General features: G+C 39.3%; 1 protein-coding gene across 2 annotated transcripts in view; it reads left to right on the top strand.

The window, feature by feature from the left end:
• Window positions 1–15,338, top strand: part of stim1b (stromal interaction molecule 1b) — a 42,850-nt gene that overhangs the window by 1,149 nt on the left and 26,363 nt on the right. The window contains exons 2-6 of one of the 2 annotated variants that reach the window (XM_016240404.1): window positions 461–582; window positions 11,350–11,480; window positions 13,046–13,160; window positions 13,388–13,499; window positions 13,609–13,721. In XM_016240404.1, the coding sequence (XP_016095890.1) occupies window positions 462–582; window positions 11,350–11,480; window positions 13,046–13,160; window positions 13,388–13,499; window positions 13,609–13,721 (592 nt within the window). In that variant the 5' untranslated portion in view covers window position 461. Of the gene's footprint in view, window positions 1–455; window positions 583–11,349; window positions 11,481–13,045; window positions 13,161–13,387; window positions 13,500–13,608; window positions 13,722–15,338 lie in introns of both variants that reach the window. The other variant, XM_016240403.1, reaches the window with a different exon arrangement.

Here is a 15,338-nt window from a genome sequence, read left to right as displayed (position 1 = left end):
CTTAGGTTTAATAGTTGGATTTTTAATTAAACTGATTTTAACTAAAACAACTGTAACTAGTGATAATAAGAAATTTTACCAGTAATACCTGGGACACCCATAAATAGATACTAGGGTCTACTTCTACTAGTAGAACTAGTAGATTCTATTCAGTAGAAAAGTAAATTGTCACTGCTGGGATAGTGATTAGTAGCAAAATAGTAATTATTAGTGACAAATCACTATTTGAAGAAGTACTGGCATACACACTACTGAAACTGAAACCATTTGCTTTTGGATTACTTACTAGCAAGTACAAATAAATACCAGGTGTGACATTAATGAATGTTAAAAAGATTAGCTGTAATACTCAACAATGTGTTTATGTCATAATAGTATATATGTGAGTGAATGTTTCGTTATTTCTCATTGCCAGATTAGTACTTTTCTTTTAAATGTTTTCTTTCTATTTGAAGTTTAGCATGGATCTTTTGAGATTTGCCAGACATTGTATGTACATTGCATGGCTTGGCTTCTTATGGAGGAGTGCAGCAGATCAGCCCAGCCTGACAGACCACCTGCAGTCTGCCAATGGACTATCTGGTAGGAAATCATCATTCAGTTGAATCACTCAGTGTTATTTCCCATGTTTTATGTGTCTGTATAGTGTGAAATTTGTGTGTTACATAATCCCTGTAGAACAGTGTTTGTTGTAGAGAGAAATGTCCCACTCTTAGAAATGGTATATGATATACACTGTTCTTATATGCACTGCTAGATAAGATAAAGCGCTTCCCTTGTCTAGTCAGAGCCTCATGGGTGATGATGTCAAACCAATCTTTCACAATCCATATGCTACACTTATATGTGCTGACCAAGAATGAAAAGAATTCACCTGACAAAATTATGTCAGGACACTGGAATTAAAAGAATAGTTCACCCAAAAATAAGAAATTGTTGAAAATGTACTCACCCTCAGGCCATCCAAGATGTAGATGAGTTTGTTAATTCATCAGAACAGATTTGGGGAAATTTAGCATTACATCACTTGCTCACCAATGAGTCATCTCCAGTATATGGCGCCATCAGAATAAGGATCTAAACAGCTGATAAAAGCATTTCAATAATCCAAAAGTAATCCACATGAGTCCAGTCCATCAATTAAAGGGGTCATATGATGCGATTTCAATTTTTCCTTTCTCTTTGGAGTGTTACAAGCTCTTGGTGCATAAAGAAGATCTGTAAAGTTGCAAAGACTAAAGTCTCAAATCCAAAGAGATATTCTTTATAAAAGGTAAGAGTCAGCCACGCCTACCTAAAACGGCTCGTTCTAACACGCCCCCACATGTCTACCTCACTATGTGGGAAGATTTGCATAACGCCGCCCAAATGTTCACACAAAGAAAGAAGGCGTAACTTTTATTCTCACTGTAGTATTGTTGCCGCTGCCGCCATGACGTGAAGACGCTGTGTGCTTCATTGTGAAAGCGAAATTACTTTGTTTGGTCCTCCAAAAGAGGATGATATCTGCTTCGTCATGGCTGGTGCTAATCTGTGCTGGTCGCTGAGGCAATACATCAACTTAGTGCTGTGGATCGCCGGATCGGCTTTCACCGTGGACGAAGCAGAGTCCAGCCCGGGGTCGTCGCATGTGCTTGCCGCTCCTTCGTCGCATCCGCCGGGCATGCCGTTCTCGACCCCACCGACTCAGCTCACTCTATCCCGGCCTCAGCGCACGCTAAGCCGGGGCTTCCCCTCACGCTAGGCCGCTGTGTTTTTCGTTGTGAAAGCGAAACTACTTTGTTTGGCCTTCCAAAAATGGACACGACTGGGTCGCCGCATGTGCTTGCCGCTCCTTCGTCGGATCCGCCGGCCGCGCCGTTCTCGACCCCGCCGCCTCTGCTCACTCTAGCCCGACCTCAGCTCATGCTAAGCCGGGGCTTCCGCTCACGCTAGGCCGCTGTGTTTTTTTGTTGTGAAAGTGAAACTACTTTGTTTGGTCTTCCAAAAGAGGACACGACTAGAGATCAGTGGTTAAGTTTTTAACAGCATCAAATGTGTGTTTTATAATAAACTAATGTATTGTTTTTAATTTGATTTCACATAAAATACAAGTCCTCTATCCATAACAGTTTTCTCCATTGAAAAAGTTGCCTCGTCTAAATCAGGAGAGAAATATGCACAGATCAAGCAGCATTTACAAGCCAAAACCATTCTAAGCAAATATGTCAATGTATTTTGATGTGAGAGGAAAACAGGGGATGGACTTTTTCACTGGAGGAAGCATTATTATGGACTGTTATTAAAATGTTTTAATGATTATATTTTTTCTTACTAACACACACCTTATCAGTTTACAAGATGTTAATTGATGGACTGGAGTTGTGTGGATTACTTGTGGATTATTGAGATGTTTTTATCAGCTGTTTGGACTCTCATTCTCCCATTCACTGCAGAGGATCCATTGGTGAGCAAGTGATGTAATGCTAAATTTCTCCAAATCTGTTCTGATGAAGAAACAAACTCATCTACTGCTTGGATGGTCAGAGGGTGAGTTTCAGCAAATTTTCATTTTTGGGTGAACTATTCCTTTAACTATTCCGGAAGTTGCGACCGACTTTAATTCCGTATTGTGAAGCACTTCCAAGAGAAATGGAATATTGAATGAGAAAAACAGAGGGTGTGGCTTGTTTTTTCTACTGTGAACTGATTGGATGTAGTAAAGTAGGCGTTTCATTCAGAAATGGAGGCAGATTTGGAGGGGTGTTTTTAAGGAGGTTATGCTCAAGCCCAAGCTGCCAAACTGACGTCATCAGACAAAGTCCGTCATTTCAGAAGGGAGGTGCATTTTCAGATTTGGATGAAAGATTATGAAGGCAAACAATTATAATTTTTTTTGTGGATTGACTTGCACGGATTAATTGTTCACAACAAAAATAGCAGTGTGTGCTAACAAAACAAATATAGTCAATTTTGATTTCATGTGTACTTTAAGGAGAATGAACTATCGCAGGGTGCGAACTATGGGGGAGCTAGGGGGAGCTCGCCTCCCCTTATTAAGACACTCCGTCTGAAAACGTGATTTGTGAAATTTTGGGGGGCCTCAAAAAATATTGACAATGTGTTATTTTGACGTGCAATTTCAGTTTTGTGTAATGTGATCATCGTAGATTATTTTGTGTAAAATTGCAAAAATATCATTCATTCATGCATGACGGCGATTTAAACCTAATTCACTTCAATAAAGATAACTATACATGCTATTCTTGTAATGAGCATCAAGGTGTGGGGGCGCTGCGGTGCAAATTCCACTCATGTTTAGTACATGTTATAAAAAATATAAACGTTGGACTCTGTGTTCGATTCTGTGTTAAGGTAAGGCATGTTATTCGCAATTATGTGTTGTGGCTGGGGTGTTTTAGGTCTGCGTGACTCTCAATGTCTTAGGCCTAATTGAATTATGGTATTCTTCTGTAGCCTGACGACGAGTAACTTTAACCGTTTTTTTTTATGTGAACTCAAAGACAGCCTGATGCTTTGTTTCTAGACTATTGTGGGTGGCTGTTTGTTGTTTCACCTATCAATTCGTGTCGATAAAGTATAATAGGGTAAATCATGTATAGTGATTTATCCTATATAGCGCTTGCATAAAGCAAGTAGTGCATACACTTGTAGCTGTTATGTATCTTTGTAAGTCATTGTAAGCCCTCTTTTGAGGCACGCGCATGAACCCCAATCCCCCCGTTATAAAAACAAAAACAAGTGTGCTCCCCCAAAGTCCACGGTATAGTTTGAACACTGACCATCAGATACAGGAGGTTTAGTTTAGCCAATGCACGGAGCAACATAAATGCATCCCATGAGGCAAGACTGCTGGAATATGTCACCCTCGCAAGTTTTGTTGTCCATCAAAGTGTCCTCTTGTGCTTTGACACTAATGTTCAATTTCCACTTAGAAAACTGATCCTCGTCCTGTCATGCACCTTCATGTAAGCAGGCAGGTTGTAGTACATTCAAATCTCTTGAAAAAATAAAATGTAGACCTGGTGAAAAGATTGGAAAAAGAAACACTCTTATATATTAAACAGTGGCATTAGCATTTATTTTATCTTGCTATTTTACTCTTCCAAAGTTCCAATTCCTTTCTACCCTCATTGCTCAGAAAAGATGAATAAATCCTTTGGCTTTCTGAAAACTGTCATTTTAGCTGCCAGTCTTGTGTGCAGTGACCTTTGGGGTCAGTTTTCAAAGGTCAGTTAGTTGAGTTAAGTGGGTTTTTCATGGTCTTGACTTTGGGAATCACTCAAATTTTCCAGAAGGGTTCTGTCTGTTCCTGATTTCTGACACTTCAGAGGGGAGACCAATGGACTGGAGCGTTACTGACGTTTTCTGTTACTATTTCTGTTGTTCTAGTTATTAGTTTATAGTAAGTCACTTGGATAAATATTGTAATCAAGCTGCCTTTAAAGTGGTTTCAGAGGTCATCATCCATTTTCCCAGGCCCTCTGCCTCACTGGTGTTAATTCAAAATGGGCATCTCTTCCGTCTTTGAGATGGATCTCTTTGCATGTATCTGGAAAAGGCTCTAAATTGCATGTATTAGGTCCAGGGCTGTGTTGACTTCATCCAACTGTTTTAGAAAAAGACTTAGCATCTCAGCTGCTGGTGGAATGCATTCCCCAGAACATTTATCCTTTTATAGGAAATGGTGGGAACAATTAGATTTTCAGTGTTATCTCCCTTTAGGGTTGAGAGCTGAAAAGTTGGCCCACTATGGAGATTGTTTTATTGGAATGCAAAATGGCATGTTACATTTGATATTCCGGGTTCAATACAAGCTCATTCTGAGCGTTTGGGCACATTGTCACAAGTACAGAAGGAGAAGACTCAAAGGTAATGTCAACAACAAAATCGTTATTTGCAGGTATTTCAGAGAAGCAGCATAGTAAACAGGTGAGTATATAATTCAATGAAGATAGATAGCACTTCGCGTGAGCATAAACTGTTCTTTGTTTGTTGCAGGTGTGCGGTGAAGGCTTAGTGAAGACTAGAACTGAAGACTGACTGGAAACAGGTAAGTATCCAAGGAAGTAGCCAGGTAAGTCCTCATACGTGGAGAGACCAGACCAGACAAGGAAGAAGTGGAGAGTAACTGCTCTTATACAGGGCTTGATGAGATCATCTATGGCAGGTGTGGTGATGGCTGACTGAGTGCAGGTGTTGACCAGAAGGGATGCTGGGAAATGTAGTTCCCAGTGGACTGGGCTGGTGACTGAGGATAGTGAATGGACTAGTGACTATGATAGAAGATAGTGAATGGACTGGTGACAATCTGTATGGCCGGATGACTCAGGACCATCAGGAGGGCCGGCTGACTCAGGACCGTGAGAAGGATCGGCTGAGTGACGAGCATCTGGAGGGCCGGCTGAGTCTAGAGGGCTGGCTGAGAGATGGACGTCTGGAGGGCTGGCTAAGAGACAGGCATCTGGAGTCCCAGTGGACTGGTGTAAGTTTGAGGGGCTGGTCTCGACAGACAGGAGATAGGAGAACAGGAGATTCCGTTGGCCGCTGTGGCTGGAACACAAAAGAAAGGCAAACTGGAAATTCCATCGGCAGCCATGGCCACTTCTCCGTAACCGAGTAACCCGAGGTTGCCTTCTTGGGTCACCGACTGATAGACCGAAAACTCAGGAATGACCTCCAGGGTCGTATAAGGACAAACAGGCAATTTGGGAGCTAACACCTCTACTTCGCTATGAGTGGTAGGGCAGTGTGCGGCCCAAACACACAGTATGGCTACTGTCGTAACCGGGAGAACAATCAGTGACAGAAGGGATTCTGAATCCTCCAGGCTGGAAACAATCTGACTGGGTACTGGCCTATGGGCTATGACCTCAGGAGACTCATGATTGCTGGAGATTCTGACTTGGTTCCCCTGTTAATTGAGGTTTCTGGCAGTTGAAAGTTTACTAGGCTGATCTTTGGGATGAGAGCTGGCACTGGGCTGTGCTCAGGGACAAGAGCGGGCACTGGGCTGAGCTTGGGGACGAGAGCGGGCACAGAACTAGGGATAAAGGCTGGGGCCATCACTATACTCTGGTCAGGGGCTGGAGCCATCACTGAACTCTGGTGAGGGGCAGGAGCCATCACTGGAATCTGGTCAGGGGCTGGAGCCATCACTGGAATCTGGTCAGGGGCCGGAGCCCTGTGCTCTGGAGTGGCTTTATGGTCTGGAAGGAATTCTCGTACGGACTCAAGGACTGGACTTAAATGGTGAGTTATTACAAAGGCACGAGCGGGCTCTGATGCCAATTCAGGGATTAAAATGGGCTCCCATGTAGATTTAGAGAGAGTAATGGCCTTGACACTAACTTCTGGGGCCGGAACGGGCTCGATACAGATCACTTAGACTGGAGTGGACACGTTACTGAACTCCGGGAATGGAGCCATCTCTGTACTGTGCTCCTTAACTGGAGCGGACTCAGGGACTGGAGCCAACACTGGAGTGGACTCAGGGTCAGGGGTTAGAACCACTGAGGACCATCTCTTCTTCCTCAGCCTCAGCCTATGGGCTGAGGTTAACTGGCATCTTTGCCTGAGCTCGGGGGATTTTCAGGCTCTGGTGACCTGGAGTAGACATATGAAAAGCCATGGAATAGGTAAGGTTATTCTTACTAGAAGTGGACAAAACTGGAATGACTGAACTGGGTTTCCTGGCCCTTCAAACAGACATGATAGGAAGATCTCTCAATTTAGAAATCAGATTCATTGGGGCTACTTCCTTGGTTTTTGTTTCTTGGTTCTTGGTTCCTGCTTCCACAAGGACCGCATATGGGGAGCCACATAGCCACAGTACAATATCTAATTACCGTTCAAGTGTGATGCCAGAATCTACGACCGGTATCCCTGTAGAGAGAGTCTTATCTAGTTCACTCCAAAAGAAATCCATTAGGACTCTGTCATCCCACGATGTTAAATGACAAAACTGCAGGAATTCCTCCACATATCCTTCTATACTGTGGCCATTTTGGTAAATGTAATGCAGAATATCCTCTGTGGTGACTGCCACTGAAATCATGTTCTGTCACAAGTACAGAAGGAGGAGATTCAATGGTAAAATCAAAAACAAAGTCTTTATTCACAGGTATTTCAGAGAAGCAGCATGGTAAACAGGTGAGTTTATAATTCAATGAAGATAGATAGCACTTAGCTTGAGCATAAACAGTTCTTTGTTTGTTGCAGGTGCTGGCGGATGAAAGCTTAGTGAAGACTGGAACTGAAGACAGGTAAGTATCAGAGGAAGTAGCCAGGTAAGTCCTCATACGTGGAGAGACCAGACCAGACCAGGAAGAAGTGATGAGTAACTGCTCTTATACAGGGCTTGATGGGTTCATCTATGGAAGGTGTAGTGATGGCGGACTGAGTGCAGGTGTTGACCAGAAGGGATGCTGGGAAATGTAGTTCCCAGTGGACTGGGCTGGTGACTGAAGATAGTGAATGGGCTGGTGGGTGGGGATTGTGACAATAATGTAGATTACCACAAAAATAATTTAGTCTCGACTCTTCTTTTCTGAAATTGGGGAGTTTTGAAGGATTTAAAAGCAGAAATGTGAAGAAATTAGAATAATTTTATAAAAGCACTTACATTAAAGGTTTCTGTTAAAATATCAGTATTATTGGAGCTGTAAAGCTGTTTGTATAATTTTTTTTCTGTCATTTTAGGGTTTAGTGTTGTGTTATCATGACGGTTGACTTGGTATATAATGTCATTTTACACAGAAAAGGTTAATAAGCCATTTTTCACACCTATTGTCTACATCTTGTGGCTATTCTAATGAAACTGAGCATTTTAACATTTATGAAATGGGATTATTCACTACCATTGTAAACTGAATTTTTGAGTTTTTAAAGCAATGCAGGTATGAGTCAAAATTAATTTTTGTGGTAATCAACATTGTCGATTGATCTTAACATTTATTGAACCCAGATTATTCTTTTAAATAGAAAAACAATGTTAATCACAATATTTTCAGCATTACCATTGTACAGTTAGTAGTATTTGTTTTACTGCTATCTCCAAGCATTCAAACCTCTAGCGTACATTATGTAAATTACCCATCTGATCTTGGCCTGTGTGTGACTTCATGCAGCGATATTAAAGGGTCTTTTACAACAGCTTTGTAAATCCTCAAGGCAGATGTAGATGCAGAACTCTGACGGTCCTCTCAGATCTTTTTAAAGGTCCCCGCCATCCAGTGAAGCAGATGAAACATCCCTCCATTTTTTCCTCCCCTCTCCTTATCCTAGGCCTCTCTGTTTTCCTCATTCTCCTACCAATAATGCTCCAGCCAGAGATACAGGAAAAGAAATGGCGGAAATTGATTGTTTTAAACGAGACATTCATTGCCTCTGTGGGATTTTATCACATGCTAACAGCAGCTTGCTTCAGTGTGTCCTGGCTGTTTAAGGGACAGTTCACTTACAAATGAATTTCTGTCATAATTTACTTGCCTCATGTCATTCCAAATCCACACGACTTTCAATATAAATTAGTAAATCTCATTAAAACAAAAAATTAGGGCAAAAAATTGCATTTATTTAAAACTTAATGTATTCAGTCTTTGTTATTCTTGTGGCTCTATGTATTACTGGAGCTAAAACTGAAAAGATCCAACTAACCTCTAGTAAAAACTCCAGAATTTTGACCTTACTGGCTTTCTGTAGTCCAACGCACATTGTACACTGATGTTTAATGTCACTGAATGAGTACTTGTGTTTGTTTAGAAGTTAGTAGGCTGTTATAGTGTTTGCCTCTGAGGCAAAAAATTGTTTCTGGATTTGCTCGAGTTTGGACATTTCATGACAACATGGTTTAAAAATAAAGTTTTGCTAAATCTGCAAGTAGCCAGGTTTGTGTCTTAAAGTTGGCCCAGATGAAGCTACAGGAAATACTTTGCAAATACACCTTTTGTGTTCCACATAAGAGTTTGGTGATGACAGAAATGATAACAGAACTTTATGGGGAGTAAACTATCTGAATCCGGCTGTATGTCAAATGATATCTTAAGTGAATCGGGTGGAGGGAATGCATACAGGGAATTCAAGAAAAATATGTGAGGAAATTCCTGAGACTCTTTGTTGTTTTTTTCTAATGCATGTCAAATGCCTCTTTCTCAGTTAAAATCAATGGCAAAATCTGTCTGTCTTGCTTCTTAAATTGGTAAATCTATGCCATTAACTTTACTTGTACCCGGTTGAGTTGCTAATGTGACTTCTTGATCCGTGTCTGGTTAGCTCAGCTTAGTTAGCAAGCTAAACTGGATGTGGTGTCAACATTTGCAAACAGTTCTCTCAGAGTCATTATGTTTCTTAATAATGCAGAAACTCAGTGAGTGCTAATAATGTGTTTGTGTGATGACAAGTGTTTTTTTTTTAAGTTTGAGTTGTGGTCGTGGCATGTTTGTTTAGTGGTTTTGCACAGACACTATCTTTTACCTTCTGTGAAATGGGGACAAAAATAGCTGTGCAGATCTTATGACCTTAAAAGTTTATTTTATCAAAACGGATCAGCCTGAAAGTACACAGTCCGCTCATGGACAATTCACTGATTTGATGACATGAATCATCAATGAACTGACTTTAGCTGGAAAAAATGACTCTTTGTTATTGTCCTCTTGCATGATTGACAATTTATTTTCCTGTTTGACATTGTAAAGGTGACTTGACAAGTAACATAAGCATTTTTAATTACATACACACTTAGGTATAAAATGTCAGCTGATCCCAGTTTTTAAAAAAAGCTTGAAACCGTTGATTTCTTATGTTAATACCTGCTCCATAATTAAGTCTTTTAATTCTTTGAGACAAAGGTTAACTCCTGGACATCCACTCCTGCCTACCGCCATATTACAGCAATATCTACAATACCTCAGCAGCTGTGCTGTGTCTCCATCTATAAATAGTTTAAATGTCACTCTATGGCTCTTACGTGGATTTGTTACCAACCGTATGAGCATCACCCTCAAACTGAACTCTCCTGTTACAATGGGCTCAAACATTGGACCCTTAGAAAGGCACCGCTGTTGGTTCAGTTTTTAGCTGTACATACTAGTGATAAGTTCATCATCCTTGCTTAGTTTCCAAACTCTAACCAGATAGCACACGTACGTCTGCAAGTTGTCTATTAAAGATCTCTTCGTCTGGAAAGCATCTGCTGTGTACAAACTTCTGATAGACATCTATAAGATGTCAGTTTTACATACATTCTAAATCATAAACATCTTAAAGACATATTCTAAACATCTATTTGACATCTGATAGGAAATGTCCTATAGACATATTGCAGATGAGCAAACGCTCTAAAAAATACATCTTGTAAATGCAGATGTCAAATAGATGTCTCCTTGATGTACATGCACTATCAGGGTTTAGAAGAGTATGGTTGGCATTTTTTGCAAGTGAAATGAAAATGAAGAGACCGTTTTTAATGAATCTGAATTTGATTTAAACATCTCCCATGGATGATGCATGAATTTCACTGAGAGGACTAAATGAGAAGTCATTTTCATTTCAAGGTTATTTGTGTCTGAATAGGGCTTTTGTGCTTTTGAAGAAGGCTTTTAACTTGGCTTTTTTTGTGCAGTTATAATAGATACAGTAAGACACTCCAGATTTTTTTTAGTAATTGAATGTGCTTAACAAGCATGTTTTCCCTGAATGCATTGCAGTGGGATGGTGCATATTAGCTGTGTTGCAAAACACAGTGAACTGTCTGCAATTAATTTCAGTAGCATTTGTTGTTAACATCTTGTTAAGCTAACAGTGTAATACTTCAATAGATTGCAATGACCAGGTTCCAAAATTAAAAACTATATATTTAGACTTTTTCAAAATCCCTATGGGAAAAATACCAAGACAGAAAAAGATGGTGGAACGTAAACATGAACATATGTGGATTAAAATATACAATAATTACACTAAACTGCTTTATGGAATTTTAAATAAAATATAAGTGTATTTGTTCTAATAAGTGCATTTCTGTTACCTTGTCTGCCATCTTGGATGGGGGGTTTTTTCTTCCACTAAGCTTGGCTTAATGAATTCTGAGATTGGGTTATCTGAATACATGCAATGCTGCCATAGAGTTTGGCCAAAATTATATATCTTTTATATATATATATATATATATATAGGTATATATAATATATCTATATCAGTTAATATGGCTACCTTGTGGTACATTGGTCACGTTGAATGCTTGCTTAAAATGGTCCTTCTGTTAGCTTACTAGGTTTTGTAACATAACAGTTGTGTAGTTCAAGTGGACTTGCTTTCTCATATCTCTTATATATATTTTTTTTCTCTCTTCAGAACTCTGTGGTATCGATGAGCTTCTTTGTCATGATGAAAATGCTCTGTTAAGTTTCGAGGCCATCCGCAACATTCACAAAGACATGGATGATGATGCAGACGGCAGCGTGGATGTGACAGAGACGGATGGGGTGAGGGCTGCAGCTTTTGTGGGTGGTTTTGTGGTCTGCTGTGTTGAGAGGTTGACGTTGCAGCACAGTGCATGGTGCCCAATGTACAAACAAGTTCTTGCTTGAAAGGACACAGTGGCTTTTGGCTTGCTTACTAGAGACACAGGTCTCTGTAATATGTATTGTCATAAGTGCTTTACAAATACAAATGACCTTGACTTGACAGTACAACAGTGCAGCACAGCGAAGTACAACATATACTGTACTGGCTTACAGTGTACAGCTGTACTGGTACAAGTGAGTGTGTTGCAAAGCTTTTGCAGAGATGAGGAATGCAATTTATGTGTTGTTATTGGGTTTTTTCATTGGTCATATCTTTCAACTGTGATTTTTCTCATGATAAACTACATTCTTCAGTGAGGTGCATATATATAAATGTGAAATATGTCTTTGTATTATAAAATTACCCTTTAAATCATAAAGCATTTGTAACTGCCAGTGATTATGTATTTTTGGTCTTTTTTTTTTTTTACTTGACTCACAGTAGTTATAGTCAAAGTAGTTTGTGATAGGTGGGTGGATTTGTGTTCAAAGCAAATGATCTTTGGAAAATGTGACTCGTTTGGACTCAATTTAGATGAGGGATTCCTGTTGCTACATTTCATATTTGTACAATATGTTTTCCTCTAATATTTTTTTACAATAATCATGCAACCTAATTATCAAAGATACAAACTCTTTGTATCTTTGATAATTCATTTCTGAATCTGCTTGTCCCCATCAGTTTGAATGGGCATTACACTTTTGCAGTGCAATCAAACGTGATTCACCATGATTATGGTTTATGAACATAGGCTATAAAAAGCACTCTGTATTATCTTTGAATCACCCAAAGCAATTACTTTTTCATGAGAATGCCACATCTGAGCACTCTGAGTAAACAGTATTACTGCTGACCAACAGCAGCCTGCACAAGGCCGATCAGAGCTGATCTGAGGGATTGTGACGCGACTGGACCCAGTGAAACTGTCAGCATTTACACACTGTATGCTGTCTGAGGCTCTACAGTAGATCAGAATCAGAATCAGAATGAGTTTTTATTGCCAGGTATGTTTACACATACGAGGAATTTTTTTTCATGACAGAAGCTCCACCATGGATCACAACACATCTACTGGATCACAACAACCCAATACAAATATTACAAGTTAATCAAGTGTTTTGCATGCTGTGGCTTTATGTCTCTTGCCAAATGTTGAAGTATGCAAATACACAGTGCTATAAAAAATAAACTCCTTCAAGAAGCACAAATAATTCAGTCTAGGCTAGCATGTGACTGTTTTCTTGGAAAGATCTAAGTTTTTGATTTTCATGGTGCTGGATTTTTCTCCTTGGGTTTGAAAATTGTTATGCCTATTTATTTTTGCAATCCTTAATAAACATGTTTATATGTATTCACCATTTTTTTACCAGCTGCATGTGACCCTATCAGAACAAACCTGTGACTCATTTTTAGGTTGCAACCCATCAGATGAGAACCACCACACCAGAGAATGCTAACATCCAGTTTTTGTTTCCTCAAACAGTTTCTAAGGGAAGACTTGAAGTACCATGACCCAAAAGGAAAACACAACAGCTTCCATAGAGCAGATCTGTTGATCACAGTGGAGGAAATGTGGAAGTCCTGGAAGGCCTCTGAAGGTTTGCACACATCTCATCAGGCTAATTATATCAGTGAAAGCAATTAACAAGTTTAAGAGCCATTAAATCATTCCCAATAGTCCACATCATAAACCCACATCATCTTTAGATGCATGTAGAAATGAAAGCTTTATGTTTGTGGAACTGAAAGCATCAAGCTTCCATCATTTGTTCAGTATATCTTCCATGGTAATATTCAGCGTCACTTAAGTTTTTTTTGTCTATAGTGTATAACTGGACAGTAGAGAAAGCTGAAGAGTGGCTCATCAGTTGTGTGGAGTTACCTCAGTATGTTGATTCCTTCAGGAAGAATGACATCAGTGGAAAAGCTCTTCCCAGGCAAGGAAGCTTACAGTTAGCATCCTTATTGTTAGTTTTTCAGCTTTTGGACTGAAATAAATTCAGTGATCAAGGTCAATGATTCACTTGTGTCTGGGTCCATTCACAGACTTGCAGTGAAAAATGCCACCCTGCTTCTGTCCGTGCTGAAGATACCAGACCGCAGTCATGCACAGAAACTACATCTGAAGGCTCTGGACACAGTGCTTTTTGGACCTCCAAGTGAGTAGCATATATTTGTGGTTATGTAGTAAACAGTATACTGTGTGATGAGGTAATACTGATTCATTTGAAAATGTCCATTTGAATGAATAAATTCTGATTCACTGGCAAGAGTTGGTCATTTTGATTCATTTCTGTTAATCAGTTCAAACTGTCCATTTAAATTAATCAATTTGGCAGTAGTGGTATCAGGGTATTTCGTTTTTAAATTTAATATTGAAATCTGAAAAATGTTGAAATTTTTTTTTTCATTTGTTCAAACAAAACGAAAAATCAAGAATTTGGCTTTTTTACGTTTTTTACGTTCAGGGATAGAAAACGAATTAGCAACTTGAATATTCGATCTCTACATGTGAGCGGGAATGAAACCCCCCTCTCCGCTGATTGGTCAACCAAACATTTAATAGTCCTAAAAAAACACAATAAGAGTCCTCTGCTTCTATAGATTCTAAATGTGTTTATTTCTTGTATCTCTTTCTCTTCATCAAACAGCCAGATCAACGAATGGCTTGACACAAACCGTATCGAGGCAGAGCCTAGACAGAGCTTTCTTTTGTGTAGGCATAAATTCTGCAACCTACCCATGAAATATTAGTTTATCTCATAAATATTTATTTACTTCGCACCTGCACTCACAACTACCTACTAGCCTACATCTTTGGCACTCCGCCTGAATTATTATAGCTAACCACCTATTAAAATCTGTGTGGCAAAGCTGCGCGATGCACTGCAGCGTGGGGAGAATGTATTGTAGACAAGCGCAGACCACTATTAATTTATGTGAACATAGGTAGAGATTATTTGATTAATATTGAGTATTGGCCAGCTAACTGACGGCATACAAAATTGTTATTTTCTCTGCCAACTAAACCAAAGTCACAGAACCGTTGTGTGACTGACTCGCAGCAGGCGCATAGAGTGGTGTATCATTCCTGAATGAATCAGAGTCTTTGAAAAACGCATTATTATAGACAACAATGCAATTACCAATTATTATAGACAGTCGGTTGATTTTATTCCTAAATGAATGAATGAAGCATTTTGAACGAATTGATTGAATAAAAGTCTCCTTTATTAACACAATGACTTACCGCCACCTAGTGGTGATATTACTTTCATAATTCAAGTATCATTTCATTTGATTAATATTTCTGTAATAAAAATGTTGTATACAACATTAATCTCATTTCATTATACATTTGTAATTGCTGTGTAAATGCACGTACAGCCGTCTGATCAGCATTAAACTGTAAATACATCTAAAAGCATCTTCAGACGCAGATTCTATATCACTGAATACTGATTTAATTGATAACAGCCTATTGTCATATTATTCTAATTTATTTGATGTAAGGATTTAACATTAAAGATGACATACAAAAGGTAAAAAAAAAATAATAATAATAAATAAATAAAAAACTGAAAATCAATTGCCCCTTATGGGAAGGTTCATTTCTGACACTGATGACACTGGGTTATTGTTCGAAGTGTTATTTCAGGGTTTGGATATGTTCTTATAACTCAAACGAGTTCACCTTCAAATCATGACATCAAATTCACTAAATTCAATCACTGAAACAAGCACTCTGACGAACAAATAGTCCCATGCCAGTGGGA

This window comes from Sinocyclocheilus grahami, unplaced genomic scaffold (assembly GCF_001515645.1).
Source record: "Sinocyclocheilus grahami isolate Dianchi unplaced genomic scaffold, SAMN03320097.WGS_v1.1 scaffold588.1, whole genome shotgun sequence".
Lineage (NCBI taxonomy): Eukaryota > Metazoa > Chordata > Actinopteri > Cypriniformes > Cyprinidae > Sinocyclocheilus > Sinocyclocheilus grahami.
The sequence above is the reverse complement of the archived record's forward strand: the minus strand, read 5'-3'. Positions and strand labels throughout refer to the sequence as shown.